The following is an 18,340-nucleotide window of genomic DNA, read 5'->3' as shown; positions in this document are numbered from 1 at the left end:
CTTCATAGACTCTCTATCAGTTATGTGTATTCCTTAGATTGAACACTTTAAGAAGGGATATTAATTTATGTATGTAAGAGAATACAACAGAGCCGATCACGTAAAGGTAAAGACATTGCTTCTTGTTTAATGGAGTTTAATTTTTCTCAGAAACTTAAAAGTGTTGCAGAGGAACATTTTCTTCCCATTCTGCTTCATATATTTACCATCGTAAATGAAAATATTCACAAACCAACAACCAAATTTACAAATTATTCCTTGCACTGCCTTGTCATCTTCCCCGGTTTCAGTTCAGATACAGGACACAGATCAATGGTTCGATATGATCACGGTGTTTCGTTGAATTCCATCACCTGCATACAATGACATTGGCAAATATGGGAGCTTGAATGAATCAGACCAACGCAACTGTTATGGATTCCAAAAACAGATTAACTCTCTCTATAGGGACATTTCTACGCAAATATGCTTCACTTGTTCTACATATCAAACAACTTTCTGAGGCAGCTAAAACCAGTAGAAGTCATGGAAAGAACATATGAAATTTGAATATGGAGCTTTGCTTTTAATCAGAATGAATCAGAACAACAAAAATTTTATGAATTCCAGGAAAATATTAGCTTCTAATCCTCTAGACCGGGCAATTTCAAAACGCAAATGGTCTACACACTTTGTTCAGAGAATTTAGAAACAAAAGTGGTTACCTTTCCGCAGACAGGACAGTTTTCACTTCTCTCCATCCACTCATAAATGCAACCAAGGTGGAAATGGTGAGAACATTTTGTCACAATCTTTGGGTTTTCTGATGTATATTCTGCAAAAAAAAAACCAACAAGAAGATGAATGCTTTATAAGGAACAAAAAGGAAATTGCAAAAGACACACTAGGAGTGAGAGTTTCCACACCTTCAAGACAAGTTGGACAGACATCTTCATCTTCAGACAGTATATACATGTTTTCAGACTCTGCCATTATTGACTTTGACTTTGATTTCAAAATCCTGAGACTGGATTTACTAGAGTACTCTTCTTTGGAATCTTTATCAGAGATAGTGGACTTATGGTTGTTAGCCCATTTGCATCCTCCAAGGCCGAAAGATTCAGAATCAGCATCGCTATCACTTCTTAAAGGTTCAGCTTCCTCATGGGAATGACTTGAACCTTTCTCCCGTCTTGACACGAGTGAGCGGAAGTATCTAGGATCAGCATCATAAGGCAGAGGTCTTGGCGTAGAACGGAATGCTTCAGACAGAAAGTTATCGTGCGAAGAAGAGGAAGTCATCGATGCAGTTGCTTGAACTGAAGATGGGAGAGAGCGAGTTTCCCCTCTTCTGAAGACCGAGATATACTGCAACGAAGATTTAAAGATCGAAATAAATATTTGTGACAAGCACTCGAAATAGTGATCATGGAAAGATGAAAACTTTTGAGATTTGAAACCATAAGAAAGCAACAATTGATGAAATAAGCAATGTGAAGAAACGTACCAGGTTAAGGAAATTATGAGCAAGGCATCTAATGCAGGGACAGTTCCTATACACAGAGCTATTTGGATTCATGTAGTCATCAACGTCTTCGACCCGAAAGCAAGAAGAAACACATCCCATCCTGTCCTGCTCTATCTCGTCTCTCTTTCTTTCTTTCTTTCTATGTTAATTTGAATAGATTCCTTGACCTCAACTTTAACAGACCAAATGGTTTTAAAATCATCCAATTAAAAGACCCTCAAAATCCTTTTCAACGTTGCTTAAAGGTAACTAACTATCTCCCCAAAACATTTTAGTTAACAATCTGTTTCTGATCTCCACGTTTACCTACCTGCAATGATAAAACAGGGGTTTGAAACTTTGATGAGAGGCTGATGGGATAAAGCGGTTTCAAACTACATACAAATTCATCTCAACAAAACCGAAACTGTGTCTAGTAGCAACTGAGAGTTTCGATCTGAACACTCACACACACACAACTAACTTGAGGTTTCAGTAAAGTCGAATGCAAGTACATTAACTGACCAAAACCCTAAATTAGGTTAAGAAATTCCGACAACATCCACAATAATAATAATACAAAAAGATAAAAAAAACTTTGCTTCAACAGAGAAACAGACAAACCCAATTGAGATAAAGTAAGAGACACCGAAAAGTGATAAAACCAATTTTAGGATTAATACAAAGGAGTGAGAAAACAGAGTGTATCATCCATCATCAACTACAAAAAGCAAGCGAAAATTTGACCAATACAGAAAACAAAACAATTTGAGATCAGGATCGGAATGATCACAACCCACTCCTAGTAGTAATTTTCAATAATTAAGAAGAAAGAGTAAACCTTTTTGATCGAGAATTGAGCTGGAAGGAGAGAGAGAGAGAAGGAGGAGGCCAAGAAGACCTAAACTGATTTCTTCACTTTATTACGATCAGAAAGAGAGAGAGAGAGAGAGAGAGAGAGAGAGAGAGATGAAACAACAAATAACTGACGAAAGAGAGTCCCGAGAACCCTTAAAGTTTCAATTTTTATTTAATTAATTGTGCAATTTCCCACTAAGTGAACAACAAAAAAAAACGAAATTTCTTTTTCTTTTTTTTTTTCTCGTCGGTGAGAGTAGAAGAAAGGTTGCGGAAAAAGTGAGGAAACAATGAAGAAGAAGAAGAAGATGAATGATGATTGTTTTGTTGTTGTGAAGGTGGTGGGTGAGAGACAGAGAGAGAGAGAGAGCTTTGTTTGTTGGATGCCAATGGAGCTTCAAGAATGAAACCAAAAAAAAAAGTTGACCTTTTTAACAAAAAGAAAAAAAAAACTCCATTAATTAATATATAATAAGGTTGTTTACTCAATAAATTAATGATAATCAAAGGACATCTTTCGTATATTATATACTAGTTTATAATATGTTTAGATTCTAATTGAAGATAATTTCTAAATCTTTTTTTGATATACTTTTTGTACAATTCTGAATCACTTTTTAATCTTACGGTCCGTAGAAATCTGACTGCTTTTATGGGGATTTAATGGGAGGAACGAATAATTTTATCATTTTGTTATTCACGCATGCTATTGCTCTCACTTTTTTCATCAATACACTTTTTAAAATCATCTTTTTGCGTGTAAAAGAAATTTACTTCCCTTCCATACTAAAAAAAAAACAAAAGCAAGCAGTATGTTACTTAATTGATAATTATATTTTAAATTTAAACACAAACATAACAACACAAAGCAAGTATTTTCAAAGATATTAAAAAATATCTATGTTAACTTAACATTAGACAAATCATCGTCAGTTTTAGTTAAATTTGTTAATAGTATATGAATTATCAAAATAAAGTTAAAAAAAATAATGTGACAACAATAACAAAAGTTCTTGGCTTCATATAACGCAAGGAAGTTGGATTTAAGACCAAGCTTCAACATTGTACTTCCCTGCCTTTTCCAAATCCTTTAGCCGCCGTGAAGCCTCCTCCTTTGATCCTCCCGTCTCTTCTTCTGACACAATCTCCTCTAAAGCCAACATTACATCAGACGGCATTTTCGTCGACGAGCCAGCCACGTAAACGGCAGCTCCATCGCGTAGCAAATCCATAACTTTCTTGCTCATCTCGCGGATCTTGTGTTGCACGTAAACCTTCTTCGGTTGGTCTCTAGAGAATGCTGTGTAAAAGCCTCCGCCCTTTTCTTCAGAGAGCATTCCTCCTTCTCTTGTGTGAGACTCCCAGAAATCGCGGTACAGAAAGTCTGTGTCTTTGTTTCTGCAACCGAAGAAGAACATGACTGGCGCCACCGGGCTTGACTGAGCTTGTACGGATCTCTCAGCTATGAACCCACGGAAAGGTGCACATCCGGTTCCAGGTCCCACTAATATGAGCGGAAGCGACTGTGGTGGAGCAGGAAGGGAGCCTTTGTGAAACCAAACCGGTATGTGTACCTCTAACCACAACGGGGAAATAAAAGAAAACACATCAGAAAGAAAGAACTGAGCCAGTTATGGTAAAGAAGAAACAAAGTTTCTAACCTTGTTCAGGTGTGAGGCTTGCAAGCCAAGAGGAGCATAGACCTTTTCTAGTTCTCTTATAAGGCGTGATCCATGACACTATGCTGACGGTCAAATGTACTTGATCAGGGTGGGCCAAAGGAGACGAAGATATCGAAAAAGCTCTTGGTTTTAGCGGTGGGACTAACTGTACTAGCCACTCAAAAGGGATTTGGACGGAAGGAAAATCCTCTAGCACCTACATAGGCATTAGCAATACGATCCATTTGGTTAAACGAGTCAACGCGTGTTCAAGACGAATCATGGACCTGTGAGATCTGGTGCTATTTTACCTCAAGAATGCTTCTACTTTCCTTCTGATTGTAATTGTAGAGATCCTCCCTCCCCTCGGTTGAAGCAAAGTATTGAAGTCTCTCCTTCTCATGTTCAGCTGTTGCATAGAAGCTCATAACCTAAGCAGAGATGATACATTGCAAGGGTTTGCATCAAATACTTGTTTCATAGATATACTCAAAGTCACATCTACGTAAGATGAAAATGACTTCCATAAATTTGGAATTTAAATACATCAAGATTGAAGGGTTCTTACCTCAAAGAAGTATCGTCGGGGTGAAGCGGATGTAACATCCATTGTCAATTCAACAAAAGTCTTAAGCTTGATAGGGAGCTGTGTAACCATTTCTTCATTGACACCACTATTCTCTGTCTCTCTCGGACCAACCTGAAAACAAATTAACTCTCAGGATTTATTTTGAATCCCAAATTATTTCATATCCAAGTATCAACCGATCGGAGCTAACTTACTTTGATGAATGATTCTGGGTCTAAATCGCAGCGTTCTATAAACGCATCTATAGCTGAAGGATTTTGGCTTGGAAGAAGCTCAACAACATCGCCGACTTCATATTCGATAGTCTTAAAAAGAGGAGAAATCAAAATAAGATGATAAGACATCACCCTCAAAATTGATTGAAAGTTGACCTTAAACGTAACTGACTTACAGAGGAAACAAATTGGAACTCAAAGTGGCGGACATCCTTTGTGCTTCCAGCTTTAGTCAAGACTTCACTTCTGGTCTACATGTTTGAAATGTTAAAGCAAGCTAAGGGAACATAATTTATATCATCTAAGGCTTAGCATAATAATGCATACCAAAATCAGATAGGTTAAGAAAACATGTTAATCATCAAGCAACATCAACTCCAACAAATTCAAGGTAACAGAGCATTGGTAGCATAACCAGTGAGGTTGACTAGCATATACAGACAAAAAAAAAGTAAAATTTTTGCTGGGAAACAAGATGTGCATACCATCTTGAGAAAGCAGTCTGGTTTACTTTTGTCCTTATATAATTTTCCGGGAGACATTCCACGAGCTCTTTGTATGATGTCTGCCAAAACATAAGATGCAAGATAAATCCCCAAAAACAGGTAAAATGCTAGCTAACCTTTTTCATGATGCAAGAGAAAAAAATTTCACGAGCCAGTTGAAACAGAACATTTGTGAGACTACTTCCAGCAGATTCATTCAAAATGTTTTTAATATGTAGATTTCTAGCAATTACCATTAGCAAGTATACAGTTCACAGTTAAGTAGCATAACATAGTCACTAAGTTGACATAGATGAAGCAAAGTATCCACTCAAAAAATTTGGGCATACCTGAGTCTGTCAATAATGTCGACTCCAATTTATCTTGCTTAAGATATAAAACCCTATATTTAGGCTGATCAACTACATCATCTTGAGAAATATTCACATCTGGACCTTTAGGAAAGTATTTTGGGTTGATCTGATATAATGTAATCCACAAAGACAGCATCCACGGATCAAGAGTTCCTTCATACCTAAAAAAATAAAGAAAACACCAAAACTGAAAACTTAGTACTCTAACAGTGGACTTATACTACTTAGTATTCTTAATTTGTCTTAATATACCGTATCATACCCTGATGGGTGTTGATCATCTCCTAGACCTTTTTCAATGATGGTTGTGGCCCCAAGACCAGATAATCTTTTATCTAACTTCTTTGCTACAAACTAAAGAAGAAGGGTAAAGCTGTGCTAACTTAGTAAAGCCTAGTTTTTAGTTATTTTTTTTTGTTCTTCTAGTAAAGAGGCAGAAGAACTTACGTTGTACTTCTGGTAACCAGAATCACCTAGGCCAAACACGGCAAAGCGAACTCCTTGCAACCAATCGTTTCCCAGATTTCTTATAAGAAGAAACTTCCAAAATGACTTGAATGATTGAAAAAAAAAAAAAGAATGAACAAAATAAGCTACAATAGTTAAAAGCGTTTTGCAGGTATAAGTAAATACAAGTTGGGAGAACGTATCAAGGATAATAACAACGAACCTTAAAGGAATCAGGAGAGTCTCCTTGCCCTGTAGTGGAGACAACAAAAACAACAGCTTCCTCATGAGGTAAGTAACTCTGCAGAAAACACCTTTTATGTCACACCACTGGTATCTTAGAGAGAGAGTTTTGTGAAATCCAATAGCTTGATCATCGTTGTCTACCACAACTACTTTCTAAGGTGAGCAATTTAATTGCAAGATAAATGAAGCAAACACAATCTTCGAAACAGAAACACATACCGCGTCGAATTCGTCGGTGGAGACGATAGAAGCTGGACATCCACGGCGTTCAGCTTCGCGGCCAATACGCTCCGCCGCATCAAGAGCGTTTCCGGTTTGAGAAGCATACAACACAAGCAGCTTCCTCGGCTTTTCTCCCATCGCCATCGCCGCCACTTCACCTCACCCACCCGGAGATTGAGATTGAGAGAAACAACGAAACCGGATCCCGGTCTGATGATTTAAACCGGATCACTGTATCTTTGAGAGTTTTGTCGTGTAACGTTTTCTGGTTTAAGGGATTCGTGAGGGTTAAAATTTGGAGAGCTCTCTACTCTCTAATAAAAATTCTGAATACTCTTCATTAGTCTCCTCTGCTCCTCATACTCTTAATAAAAGTTCTAATTCCTAAATTTACCCTTACCAAACCGATTGAAACCATTTCTTTAAACCAGTTTTTAATTGGATTGATTATAAAAAAAAAAAAAAATTGGTTCCATCGTCGCTTCTTCTTCGTTCTCTCATCCAGTTTTCAATTATTGAAACTGAAGCTATCAAATCTACAAATCAATTATCCTTTTTTCTACTACGTTTAGCTTAAATCCCTTTATATCCATAGAGTATTCAATCGATTTTGGGTTGTATTTGGAGAGATTTCATTTAGATTTGAAAATTGTTTTGATAATTAATGGATATTCATATTGGGTTGATACCATCTATTATGGCTCGATTAAGACATATGAATGGACTGTAGTGGCTGATCGTATGTAAATTAGTGTTCTTGGTTGGAAATTCCACTGGGTTTGCAAACATAATAAAATTAGAAAACTGAGTATAACTGTGAAAAATGGTATAACTGAAATTTTGATATAACTGGTACAAATGATATTCCTATAGGTACAACTGGTATTTTATTATGTTCTAATTTAGTTTTAATTCTAATTTCTTAGGAAAAAACAGTGACCAACCTTCCGAACGCATAAACAGAAGCCATGGGAAAACTTGGATAGCTATTTTCAGAGCGAGGGAGGTAGCCAATTCAAGATTAGTGTAATTTTCAATGTAGTTGTAATCTATGATTTTGTGCAACTGGGTAAAACTTGGTTTTGTAATGGTACAACTGTGTATTTCTTTGCTCTCATTCCGTTTGTAAAACTTGGTACAACTAATAATACAACTACGACTATTTCTTTTTAAATTACACATGTACTTTATTAACTGTAATTTGTCGGACAATGTTAAAAATCTTCATATTCACTTTATAAACTGAAATTGGTATGGAAAAGTTACTTAGAAAACATATTAAAAAAATGATAGTCTTCACTAAATTCATTTATATCCAAGAAAGACCTTATAGTTTTAAGATGACTTTCTTATTATTAACCCAATTGCATTGCAAAACACACAAAAATAAAGTTTTAACACATAAGTTTGCATGAACACATGGAGAATGTTATACTACAAATTAGTAAAACCTTTGGTCCAACTGTAAAAATTTAATTTAAATACAAGTATAATTCACTATACACAAAAATCTCTAAAAGTACAACTATGTATAAGGTAGTACAACTTGAAAACTTGGAATAACTATGTTTGTTTTTGCGGCGCCACCTAGCAATTGTACTTATTATGCGGCGCCATGTGGAATTTATGGCGGCACAGTTTGACCACATGCGGTTTGATCTCCTCTCTCCCCACGTTGTTTAAAAGTTTTAAAATTCATTTAAAACAAAACATCATTCCCTATATTTTTTTTTTTTGACAATAAGAATCTTTCCCTATTAAAGAGAGACAATGAGGACGAGAGAGATTAAGATTTATGGGTTAGGTAAGTATTAGGATTAAAAAAAATTCAGTTTAATTTTCGATTCCAGATTTTAAGATTCAACTCATCACTAGTTTGTACAACTGATACAAATTGGTATAATTGTTCAACATGTTCATGATTATGAAGATCAAATTAACATGGCAAAATTGATTCACATCTCTGGAGGTTTGAACTCGAGTGGAACCTCTCTAAAGTGATTGGAGTTATGCAATCACGCCCATGATTGGAGCATGGTGTTCTTAGATCAAGTTATACCAATTTGTACCAAGTTGATAGATTGATGAGAGTAAAGACACATAATGTGTTAGAGGAAGAATTGTATTAGACTCTCATGATTGTAATTGTACAAGATACATTCTCTTATATAGAGATGAGTTTCCTAAACTAAGATAAGGATAAATGTAAACTATATATATTTATACATTCATGAATATACTAAACTTCCTAAACCAATATTAACATTTATTTAATATCTTCTACAATAATATCTTCGTGATTTCTATTTTTGGGTTTATCATCTCGACCGTCGATCTCAGTCGATCTTTGGTTCTCCATATCCCAATACCCCCGGCAAGCTCATACATGGTAACACGGATGAGATTGGACAAGTCTTCAACATAACGGCTTTATACCCAGCCGTCCGGTCATTATCGATGTTTATACCCGGCCGTAGGGTCAAAGCGGCTACAATACCCAGCTGTTAGGTCATCGACGTTTATACCCGGTCGTAGGGTCATCAACGGCGTTTATACTCAGCCGTAGAGCCATCAATGGCGTTTATACTCGGTCGTAGAGTCTTCTTCGTGGCATTTATACTCAGCCATAGAGTCAATCTCCATCGATTTAAAATCACAAATTTGGATCGTTCTTCGAACTTCTTGTTCATGAAGAAACTTGTGTAGTGGTTATGACTAGATTCAAATTCTTCCGTTGGATCAGCATCGTATCCGTCGGAGTCAGAGTCAAGTATAGACGTGTATCTTCACGACTTCATCTTCTTTGCATACGATGAAGAACGTAAGCGTCAGATCAACTTCATGGCATAAAACCCTTGCCATTAAGGCCTTAAGTGGCCGATTTCTTCCGTGACAAGTAAACACAATCACGTGACATCGTAATTAACGTCCTTGCACCCTCGTCCATGTCATCGTTTGTATGGGTAACATGAACGTCTTCTTTCTTTCTTTTTTTTGTTTTTTTCTTTTTTTTTAATAATAAAAAGAATACTGATAATTACAAATAACAACTGTCCAACGTCAAACTAAAACGATGGAGGTAGGTCAAGAAAAGATAGGAGACGAAACTGAAAGTTTTTTTTTTTGATAAAAAAGAAATAGCTAGAAAATCATAGGAGCGGAAGCAAACGAAAACCCTAACCCCTAGGAATAAAGATCTATAGGATCGACTGCTCTGATACTATGATAGATTGATGAGAGTAAAGACACATAATGTGTTAGAGGAAGAATTGTATTAGACTCTCGTGATTGTAATTGTACAAGATACATTCTCTTATATAGAGATAAGTTTCCTAAACTAAGATAAGGATAAATGTAAACTATATATATTTATACATTCGTGAATATACTAAACTTCCTAAACCAATATTAACATTTATTTAATATCTTCTATAATAATATCTTCGTGATTTCTATTTTCGGGTTTATCATCTCGACCGTCGATCTCGGTTCTCCATATCCCAATACAAGTTGTACCTTTTTGTTTCTGAATTTTATAGCTAACATCAGCATAGTTATACCAAATTTTACTTAGTTGTTCACGTTTTATAACTAATCAGTTTTTGCCACCACGTCTTCTCCTTCTTTTCCATCTCCATCCTCTATGATTTTATCAGGTTCGAGAATTATATTGGGTTTGATTCGACTTTTCACCTAAGTTGGGTTCTCTGTTCTCGTCACTACTCTCTTCCACAAACCTTTCAAAAAATTGATTAGCACTTCCATTCACTTTGGATTCTACACAATTGTAATGAACAAATTTGACAAAAATTCTACATGTAAATTTTCTAATTTTGAGTCAAATTCTTTACATAATTTCCCTTATTTCAATTGAATTCTACACAGTCGAATATAAGAAATCGATTTCAACTTACAGAAAATTGGATTTGTTCGTAGTTATACACAAAATCGAGAAGAAGAAATTGATTTCAATTACTTGGCTTATTCGAGGTTGTACCAAATACTGTAAAAGAAAGAAAAAGAATTTGGTGTTGTTCGTGGTTCATAAGTCTTGGCTCGATGAGTAATAAACTTAATTTGTAGAGGGTTTCACAGTCTTTTACTTATTTTCTAATTTAAAATAAATGAAAACAAAATTATTTTTTATAACAAGAGTATATGAGACTAATCTTTGGAGAGTAGAGAAGTCTCCAGATTTTAATCCCATTCGTGACTACTGACTATGAAGATGAATGAAAACCCAACGTTTCAAGACGATAACGAAATAATATTTATTGGGCTTTATAATACATGTTACAGAATCAATTTTATTGGGCTTCCTTTTTACAACGGCCCAAATCGTTGACCAGTATGTGCTTACAGAATAAAACTAAGTTAAACGTGACGTGCTAGTTAACGAGTTTTGATAACGAGTTTTAGGAGCTTTTGAACGAAAAAGACAACTGGAGGAGTTGTTGATATGTCAATCAAGGAAATGGGATTTTGAAGAAGATATCATCTTAATGAAAATATCGTGATGTTGTCTGTTAAGAAATTAAATTATGGTTTCAAATATCGTGATCTGAAGAGTCATTATCTTGTATGCAAATTAAGGATCTTTCCGCCATTGTTGTCTCTTATCTTGTAACTAACTTCTCTTCCAAGAATCACTAAAACCAATTAGAGAGAAAGAGAGAAGAGAGAAGAAATTTGTGAAGCCCCCCTTCTTCGATCAGGTTTGGCTATTTAACGGCATAACCATAACGGGCTCACGCGGGAAAAGTTGCATCACGTGATCTGCATCGATCAAATATAGTCCCGTTTCTTTTACATATTTACGACTTAAGCCATTCATCAATATAAACAAAAACACAACTGGAGGGGGTTGATATGTCAATCAAGGAAATGGGATTACGAAGAAGATATGATCTTAACGAAAATGCTACGTACCTAATCGATGGAACCGTATACTGCTTAGAAGAAATAAGGCAGATAATATGATTATGTATACAATACAATACTTAATTGAGGTAAATGACGAAGGCTGGTACCATGATTATTGCTGTTAACATCCACACAAAAACAAAAGAAAACCGAAAGTGATAATTATGGAGAGAAAGAAAGGAGGTTGATAAGTTTTATGTGTATCACGAGTTTAAAACAACACCAAACAGAGTCTCCTCCTAATCCTAAGAAAGAGAATTCTACTCCTTAGTCTTCTGCATCCGCTTCCCAATTGGGGCGCGGCGGCGGAGGTTGTGTTTGGGATTAGAACGACCTGAAAATAAAATAAACGACGAAATATATAGGAATTAATGAGAGGTTTTTACTTTTGTTACCAAGATCGAATTAGATTAAACAAAATAACAAAGTCATATGTTAGTACGTACTGGATGTTGGGAAGTTTCTTTTGGCGCACAATGGCGGCAAGACACGAACATCTGTAATATTCCATCCTCCCACGTCACGTCCACTTAGTTCCAGGGCCTTTGTTACTGCGCCTTCTCCCCGAATAGAAACGTAAGCTTTCCTGTAAAAAGAAAAGAGGGCAAGTCTTTTCCATTAGTTTGTTAAAATAATGATAATAACTCTGACAGAAAATTATATAAGAAACCACAAACCAGGCCGGAATGGTAACACGGGTGACCTCTCCACATGAAGAGAAGTATTTAGTCAGCCCGATCTGGAGATCAATCATAGGGAGCGAAGTGTCATATCCCTCGACTACCACACTAACAGACAGACGATCGAGTTAGTGATATATGTAATCAACATGACAACAACGATAACAACACCACAAAGGAAAATGGTATTACGTGCGTTCTGAACGCGCGTGTTTGATTGACTCAGCAGTATGAGGATCTGGATCTCCCCCACACGCCCTCATCAGTGACTCCTTAGCGAATACACGCCATCCAGCTCCCACCACTTCACTTCCACTAAGTTGCAACGCCTTCTCTAGGGCACCTTCTCCGTAAATAGTGATGGAGGCAAATATGTTACGAAACACACCGATGGAAAACAATTAGTTCGGGGGAAATCGAAGGAAGAATTTACTAATTAGCCAGAACAGAAACAAACAAACCTGTGGAGGGTACCCTTTTCATAGTTTTTGAGGACATTAACATATCTGACCTCTCCGCATGAAGAGAAGTGTTTTGTCAACGCGAGCTCGACCTCATACGCATAAAGCGAAGTGTCATATCCCTCGACAAAAATCCTGCTAAACCCACTGCAATAACAATCTCATGATTTTAATTTGACAAACAAAATAAATACTTTGTACATCTCCGCACCAAAATAAAATAAAAATAGAGAATTAATAATTACCGGTGTCTTGGAATGTCTGATGCATCACTACTATCGATAAATTCAAACCCCTAATCAGATTCAGGTACATACACAAAGAAAAAAGATGTAATCAGAAATTATAATACTACTCCAAATATTTTTCTTCCCTTCTTGTGATGAAACAATTCATAGACAAACAACAAAGGTTTAATTAAAGAAGAGTGCGTAAGAAGAAATCCATAAGGAGAATTAAGAAGATTACTTTCATGGTGGATCCTTCCATGGTTAAGGTTTAGAAGAGCCGGCTGGCTACGGTTTCCGACCCTTGAAAGATATTTTCCAGATCTAGGGATTTAGGTTATGAACAAGGTTTTCTTTTCGTTAAGAGACGAAGATGGAAATTTTTATTTTAATTTTGGTAATCTATAAAATCAATCTTTTAGAAACTAATTAAAAATATATATATATATATATATATATATATATATATATTAATCGATTAAGTGAACGAAGTATTTGTTTAGTAATTGTAAGTTCAGTGTTAAGAAAAAAGCAAAAATGAAGCTCATGCGAATATGCGATGAGAAGATCAAATTTGGATAGCCTATCGCATGCCCGCTCGTAGTTTTGAATTTTGATATTAGAAAGTAGAAACTAGAAACTATAGTTTGAGAACAAAAGATTACAATATTAGAAGAAACCCATACTAGTCAAATGTAGGTTTTCTCATAGCTCTTCAGAATTGCTCTAAGAGTGTGACTCAATGATTAATTAAACACAACCGGTAGTTTCATTCTTGCTTGGATCAAACATGAACTCCAAGACGACGCACGCGTCTCCAGTCAATCTCTCTCGCTCTTGGCAAGTAAGAACATTGATCAAAAGGAGTTGAAGCTTTGTCGGTTTGATTAAGGTTTTGGTTGGTTCATACCAAAAGTTACCGATGAAAACAAAATATGTACTTATCTTCGTTGTCTCTTTTTGGCAAAGATAGGAAGCATACAAGTATGTATGTGCTTATGTGCAGAATAAAACTAATTATTTTAAGAGCTTATTAATTACAAAAACACAACTGGAGGAGAGTTGATATATATATATATATATGTCAATCAAGGAAATGGGATTACGAAGATATGATCTTAACGAAAATGCTACCTAATCGATGGAACCCGTATACAGCTTAGAATTAAGGCAGATAATGGTTATTTATACAGTTCAACATACAATACATTATACATACAATTCTAAAGTAAATAACCAAGGCTGGTAATGATTATTGCTTGCTGTTAACATCCACGCAAAAACAAAAGAACTACCCAAGTGATAAAAAAAACAAAGAAAGGAGGTTGAGTCTTTTAAGTGTACACCAAACCAAGCAAAGAGGAGCTTAATCTCTTCCAAATGCTAAGAAAGAGAATTCTTCTACTCCGTAGTCTTCTCATTCTTCTTCGGCTTCCAGTTCATCTGTGAGAAATCGCGAAGTAAGGAGGGTGGAGCACGATCTAAAAATAAAATAAACGACGAAATTAAATGAATTAGTGAGAGATCGTTAATTTACTTTTGTTACACAAAGAATAAGATTAAACAAAATAACAAAGTCATAGTAGTAGTAGTACTGGATGTTGGAAAATTTTGATTCAAATGCGGCAAGACACGAACAACTGTAATATTCCATCCTCCCACGTCACGTCCACATAGTTCGAGGGCCTTTTCTACTGCGCCATCTCCCCGGATAAGAATGTGAGCTGTCCTGTAAAAACTCATCAAAAGAGGACAAGTATAGTATAGTTTGTAAAAATACTAATAACTCTTTGAGAGAAAATTATATAAGAAGCCACAAACCTTGTGAGGTGAACCGAAACATAGTGGACCTCTCCACATGAAGAGAAGTATTTACTCAGCCCGATCTGGAGATCAATCTTAGGGAGCGAAGTGTCAAATCCCCTGACTACGATACTAACAGTTTTGTTAACAAAAACCATCTAGTTAGTGATGTTATAATCAACATGACAACAATGATAACAACAACAACACAAAAAAAAAGAAAAAAAAAAGAGAGAGATGGTATTAATTACGTGCGTTCTGAACGCGCGTGTTTGATTGACTCAGCGGTATGAGGATCCCTGTTTATTCCCCCAGACGGCATCGGTGACTCCTTAACGAATACACGCCATCCAGCTCCCACTACGTCACTTCCACTAAGTTGCAACGCCTTCTCTAGGGCACCTTCTCCGTCAATATGCATGAGGGAATATCTGTTACCAAACAGACACCGATGGAAAACAATTATTAGGTAGCATTTTAATTTAACTGTCGGGAAAAATTGGAGAAAGAATTGATTAATTAGCCAGAACAGAAACAAACCAAACAAACCTGTGGAGGGTACCCTTTTCAAAGTTTTTGGGGACATTAACATATGTGACCTGGGGACATTAACATATGTGACCTCTCCGCATGAAGAGAAATGTTTTCTCAACGCGAGCTCAACATCATACGCATAAAGCGAAGTGTCAAATCCCTCGACGCAAATCCTGCTAAACTCACTGCAATAACAATTTGACAAACAAAATATATACTTTGTACATCTCCGCACCCAAAAAAAAAAAAAAAAAAATAGAGAATCAATAATTACCGGTGTCTTGGAATGTCTGATGCAACACTACTATCGATAAATTCAAACCCCTAATCAGGTACATACAAAGAAAAGATGTAATCAGAAATTCTAATACTCCAAATATTTTTCTTCCCTTCTTGTGATGAAACAATTCATAGACAAACAACAGAGGTTTAATTAAAGAAAGAGTGCGTAAGAAGAAATCCATAAGGTGAAGAAGAATTACTTTCATGGTGGATCCTCCCATGGTTAAGGTTGAGAAGAGCGGCTGCTACAGTTTCCAGATCTAGGGTTTAAGGTATGAACAAGGTTTTATGGTATTTTTTTTTTGTCAACCAATTTATTTTAATTTTGTAATCTATAAAATCAATCTTTTAAAAACAAATTGTTTTTAAAGAAATTAATCGATTAAGTGAACATCGAAGTATTTGTTTAGTAGTTGTAGTTCAGTGTTGGGAAAAAACTAAATGAAGCTCAGGCGAATTTGCGATGAGATTAAGTACATATTCTGTTTTTTTGTTGTCTTATCAGAATTTCAGAAGCATCTGTTTTCATTGGTAACTTTTGGTATGAACCAACCATTCAAAGCCTTAATCAAACCGACAAAACTTCAACTCCTTTTGATCAATGTTCTTACTTGTCAAGAGAGAGAGATTGACCGGAGACGCGTGCGTCGTCTTGGAGTTCATGTTTGATCCAAGCAAGAATGAAACTACCGATTGTGTTTTGATTTATCATTGAGTCACGTTCAGGTTCTTAGAGCAATTCTGAAAGAGCTATGAGAAAACCTGCATTTGACTAGTATGGGTTTCTTCTAACATTGTAATCTTTTTTTCTCAAATATATTTTCTAATATCAAACTACGAGCGGGCGTGCGAGGCTATCCAAATTTGATCTTCTTTAATCAAAATTCACAGAATGTATTTAATTATATCTTCTTTATCTCTTTTTCCCAAAGATAGCTAGGAAGCATACAAGTATGTATGTGCAGAATAAAACTAATTATTTGAAGAGCTTATTAATTACAAAAACACAACTGGAGGAGAGTTGATATATATGTCAATCAAGGAAATGGGATTACGAAGATATGATCTTAAAGAAAATGCTACCTAGTCGATGAAACCGTATACAGCTTAGATATTAAGGCAGATAATGATTATTTATACAGATCATCATACAATACATACAATACTAAGGTAAATAACCAAGGCTGGTAATGATTATTGCTTGCAGTTAACATCCACGCAAAAACAAAAGAAACACCCAAGTGATAAAAAAGAAAGAAAGGAGGTTTGAGTCTTTGTGTGTATACACTCAAACCAAGCAAAGAGGATCTTAATCTCTTCCTAATGCTAAGAAAGAGAATTCTTCTACTCCGTAGTCTTCTTCCTCTGTGTGAAAGAGCGAAGTAAGGAGGGTGGAACACTATCTAAAAAAAATAAAAGAAACCACGAAATGAATTAGTGAGAGATCGTTAATTTACTTTTGTTACCAAGAATTAGATTAAACAAAATAACAAAGTCATATGTTAGTACGTACTGGATGTTGGGAAGTTTTTTTTGGAGCCTAGTGGCGGCAAGACACAAAGAACTCTAATATTCCATCCTCCCACATCACGTCCACTTAGTTCCAGGGCCTTTTCTACTGCGCCTTCTCCCAGAATAAAAATGTGAGATGTCCTGTAAAAACTCATCAAAAGAGGACAAGTATTAGTTTGTAAAAATACTAATAATTCTTTTGAGAGAAAATTATATATATAAGAAGCCACAAATCTGGTGGTTTGAAGCGAAACATAGTCGACCTCCCCACATGAAGAGAAGTATTTACTCAGCCCGATCCGGATATCAATCTCAGGGAGCAAAGGGTCATATCCCGTGACTACGATACTAACAGTTTTGTTTACACCATCTAGTTAGTGGTGATATATATAATCAAAACATGACAACAACGATAACAACAACACATAAAAAAAAGGAAAAAAAAAAGAGAGAGATTGTATTAATTACGTACGTGCGTTCTGAATCCGCGTGTTTGATTGACTCAGCAGTATGAGGATCCATGGGTATTCCCCCACACGGCATCGGTGACTCCTTAGCGAATACACGCCATCCAGCTCTCACCACGTCACTTCCACTAAGTTGCAACGCCTTCTCTAAGGCACCTTCTCCGTCAATATGCATGAAGGCATGTCTGTTACGAACACAGACCCATGGAAAACAATTAAATTGAACTGTCGGGGGAAATCGGAGGAAGAATTTATTAATTAGCCAGAACAGAAACAAACAAACCTGTGGAGGGTACCCTTTTAATAGTTTTTGCGGACATTAACATAGGTGACCTCTCCGCATGAAGAGAAATGTTTTCTCAACGCGAGCTCGACATCATACGCCTAAAGCGAAGTGTCAAATCCCTCGACGCTAATCCTGCTAAAGCAACTGCAATAACAATTTGATGAATAATTATACTGTACATCTCCCCAAAAAAAAAAACAAAAAAAAAGTATAGAATCAAACCGGCGTCCTGAAGCATCAAACTACGTACAAAGAAAAAAAAAATGTAATCAGAACCAATGCATAAGATGTTAAAGAAAGAGTGCGTAAGAAGAAATCCATAAGGAGAGAGTTAATTAAGAAGATTACTTTCATGGTGGAGGATTCGCCCATATTCAGAAGAGCTAGCTAGCGACTGCTGTTAACCTAATAATCCCTTTATTTGAAGATATTTTTTCCAGTCGAAATTAGGTTTATTTTCTCCCGTGCGTCTTGTATATGCTTTCCACCGAATGTTCGTTCCTTATTATGAGATTATTGGTATATAGTCTGGTTTATGTAAACCGTATATCAAGTGTGATTTTTCCTTGTTAAACCGGAGCA

General features: G+C 36.0%; 5 protein-coding genes and 1 long non-coding RNA gene across 11 annotated transcripts; 1 reads left to right on the top strand and 5 right to left on the bottom strand.

Annotated features, from left to right (window-relative positions):
* Positions 1-101: 101 nt before the first annotated feature.
* LOC104748600 (E3 ubiquitin-protein ligase At3g02290) lies at positions 102-2,842 on the bottom strand. Its single transcript, XM_010470417.3, has 5 exons — positions 2,328-2,842; positions 1,487-1,817; positions 906-1,347; positions 705-814; positions 102-353 (listed from the first exon to the last, which is right to left on the bottom strand). The coding sequence occupies exons 2-5, from the start codon at positions 1,604-1,606 to the stop codon at positions 327-329; spliced, it is 699 nt and encodes a 232-aa protein (XP_010468719.1). The 5' UTR covers positions 1,607-1,817; positions 2,328-2,842; the 3' UTR covers positions 102-326.
* Positions 2,843-3,217: 375 nt separating this feature from the next.
* Positions 3,218-6,925, bottom strand: LOC104747755 (NADPH-dependent diflavin oxidoreductase 1). 4 transcript variants are annotated; one of them, XM_010469760.2, is made up of 12 exons: positions 6,581-6,925; positions 6,339-6,416; positions 6,116-6,220; positions 5,931-6,022; positions 5,645-5,829; positions 5,295-5,374; positions 4,986-5,060; positions 4,789-4,899; positions 4,574-4,705; positions 4,317-4,436; positions 4,006-4,222; positions 3,218-3,920 (listed from the first exon to the last, which is right to left on the bottom strand). In XM_010469760.2, exons 1-12 carry the CDS (start codon positions 6,725-6,727, stop codon positions 3,388-3,390), a joined length of 1,875 nt encoding a protein of 624 aa, XP_010468062.1. In that variant the 5' UTR covers positions 6,728-6,925; the 3' UTR covers positions 3,218-3,387. The 4 variants fall into 4 exon arrangements, with proteins under 4 accessions (XP_010468062.1, XP_019099367.1, XP_087361128.1 ...); XM_019243822.2 differs by having other exon boundaries at positions 5,921-6,022; positions 6,581-6,722; XM_087505002.1 differs by lacking the exon at positions 5,931-6,022 and having other exon boundaries at positions 6,581-6,722.
* Positions 6,228-6,972, top strand: LOC147949417 (uncharacterized). 2 transcript variants are annotated; one of them, XR_015593868.1, is made up of 2 exons: positions 6,228-6,406; positions 6,520-6,972. It is a non-coding gene; the product is annotated as an uncharacterized LOC147949417 (long non-coding RNA). The 2 variants fall into 2 exon arrangements; XR_015593978.1 differs by having other exon boundaries at positions 6,236-6,406; positions 6,540-6,972.
* Positions 6,973-11,680: 4,708 nt separating this feature from the next.
* On the bottom strand, positions 11,681-13,194 carry LOC104744303 (nucleolin 2). The gene is made up of 7 exons (XM_087463304.1): positions 13,116-13,194; positions 12,893-12,942; positions 12,648-12,794; positions 12,379-12,558; positions 12,184-12,294; positions 11,953-12,092; positions 11,681-11,840 (listed from the first exon to the last, which is right to left on the bottom strand). The coding sequence occupies exons 1-7, from the start codon at positions 13,134-13,136 to the stop codon at positions 11,767-11,769; spliced, it is 723 nt and encodes a 240-aa protein (XP_087319430.1). The 5' UTR covers positions 13,137-13,194; the 3' UTR covers positions 11,681-11,766.
* Positions 13,195-14,275: 1,081 nt separating this feature from the next.
* Positions 14,276-15,714, bottom strand: LOC147949416 (nucleolin 2-like). Its single transcript, XM_087463300.1, has 7 exons — positions 15,694-15,714; positions 15,486-15,535; positions 15,268-15,396; positions 14,929-15,108; positions 14,696-14,809; positions 14,470-14,612; positions 14,276-14,355 (listed from the first exon to the last, which is right to left on the bottom strand). The coding sequence occupies exons 1-7, from the start codon at positions 15,712-15,714 to the stop codon at positions 14,276-14,278; spliced, it is 717 nt and encodes a 238-aa protein (XP_087319426.1).
* An 866-nt stretch (positions 15,715-16,580) lies between these two features.
* On the bottom strand, positions 16,581-18,206 carry LOC147949415 (uncharacterized). Of its 2 annotated transcripts, XM_087505798.1 has the most exons (5): positions 18,107-18,206; positions 17,756-17,931; positions 17,478-17,657; positions 17,007-17,146; positions 16,581-16,896 (listed from the first exon to the last, which is right to left on the bottom strand). In XM_087505798.1, exons 3-5 carry the CDS (start codon positions 17,645-17,647, stop codon positions 16,838-16,840), a joined length of 369 nt encoding a protein of 122 aa, XP_087361924.1. In that variant the 5' UTR covers positions 17,648-17,657; positions 17,756-17,931; positions 18,107-18,206; the 3' UTR covers positions 16,581-16,837. The 2 variants fall into 2 exon arrangements, 1 of the variants encoding a protein (XP_087361924.1); XR_015593669.1 differs by lacking the exons at positions 16,581-16,896; positions 17,007-17,146; positions 17,478-17,657 and adding an exon at positions 17,981-18,000 and having other exon boundaries at positions 17,763-17,902; positions 18,107-18,205.
* Between the last annotated feature and the right edge of the window lie 134 nt (positions 18,207-18,340).

Source organism: Camelina sativa, chromosome 1 (genome assembly GCF_030686135.1).
Source record: "Camelina sativa cultivar CO46 ecotype springtype chromosome 1, ASM3068613v1".
In the NCBI taxonomy this organism is placed as follows: Eukaryota; Viridiplantae; Streptophyta; class Magnoliopsida; order Brassicales; family Brassicaceae; genus Camelina; species Camelina sativa.
The sequence above is the reverse complement of the archived record's forward strand: the minus strand, read 5'-3'. Positions and strand labels throughout refer to the sequence as shown.

Coding starts and splice junctions, on each gene's coding strand:
- LOC104748600 (XM_010470417.3), bottom strand. CDS start 1,606: ATGGGATGTGTTTCTTCTTGCTTTCGGGTCGAAGACGTTGATGACTAC. Junction 1,348..1,486: donor CTCATAATTTCCTTAACCTG/GTACGTTTCTTC, acceptor TCTTCGTTGCAG/TATATCTCGGTCTTCAGAAG. Junction 815..905: donor CTGTCCAACTTGTCTTGAAG/GTGTGGAAACTC, acceptor TTTTTTTTGCAG/AATATACATCAGAAAACCCA.
- LOC104747755 (XM_010469760.2), bottom strand. CDS start 6,727: ATGGCGATGGGAGAAAAGCCGAGGAAGCTGCTTGTGTTGTATGCTTCT. Junction 5,830..5,930: donor GATGATCAACACCCATCAGG/GTATGATACGGT, acceptor TTATTTTTTTAG/GTATGAAGGAACTCTTGATC. Junction 4,437..4,573: donor CCCGACGATACTTCTTTGAG/GTAAGAACCCTT, acceptor ATCTCTGCTTAG/GTTATGAGCTTCTATGCAAC.
- LOC104744303 (XM_087463304.1), bottom strand. CDS start 13,136: ATGGAAGGATCCACCATGAAA. Junction 12,943..13,115: donor TGGAAGGATCCACCATGAAA/GTAATCTTCTTA, acceptor GAATCTGATTAG/GGGTTTGAATTTATCGATAG. Junction 12,795..12,892: donor TCAGACATTCCAAGACACCG/GTAATTATTAAT, acceptor TTGTTATTGCAG/TGGGTTTAGCAGGATTTTTG.
- LOC147949416 (XM_087463300.1), bottom strand. CDS start 15,714: ATGGGAGGATCCACCATGAAA. Junction 15,536..15,693: donor TGGGAGGATCCACCATGAAA/GTAATTCTTCTT, acceptor GTACCTGATTAG/GGGTTTGAATTTATCGATAG. Junction 14,356..14,469: donor TCAAAATTTTCCAACATCCA/GTACTACTACTA, acceptor TTTTATTTTTAG/ATCGTGCTCCACCCTCCTTA.
- LOC147949415 (XM_087505798.1), bottom strand. CDS start 17,647: ATGCATATTGACGGAGAAGGTGCCTTAGAGAAGGCGTTGCAACTTAGT. Junction 17,147..17,477: donor CACGCGGATTCAGAACGCAC/GTACGTAATTAA, acceptor GAGTTTTTACAG/GACATCTCACATTTTTATTC. Junction 16,897..17,006: donor AAAAAACTTCCCAACATCCA/GTACGTACTAAC, acceptor TATTTTTTTTAG/ATAGTGTTCCACCCTCCTTA.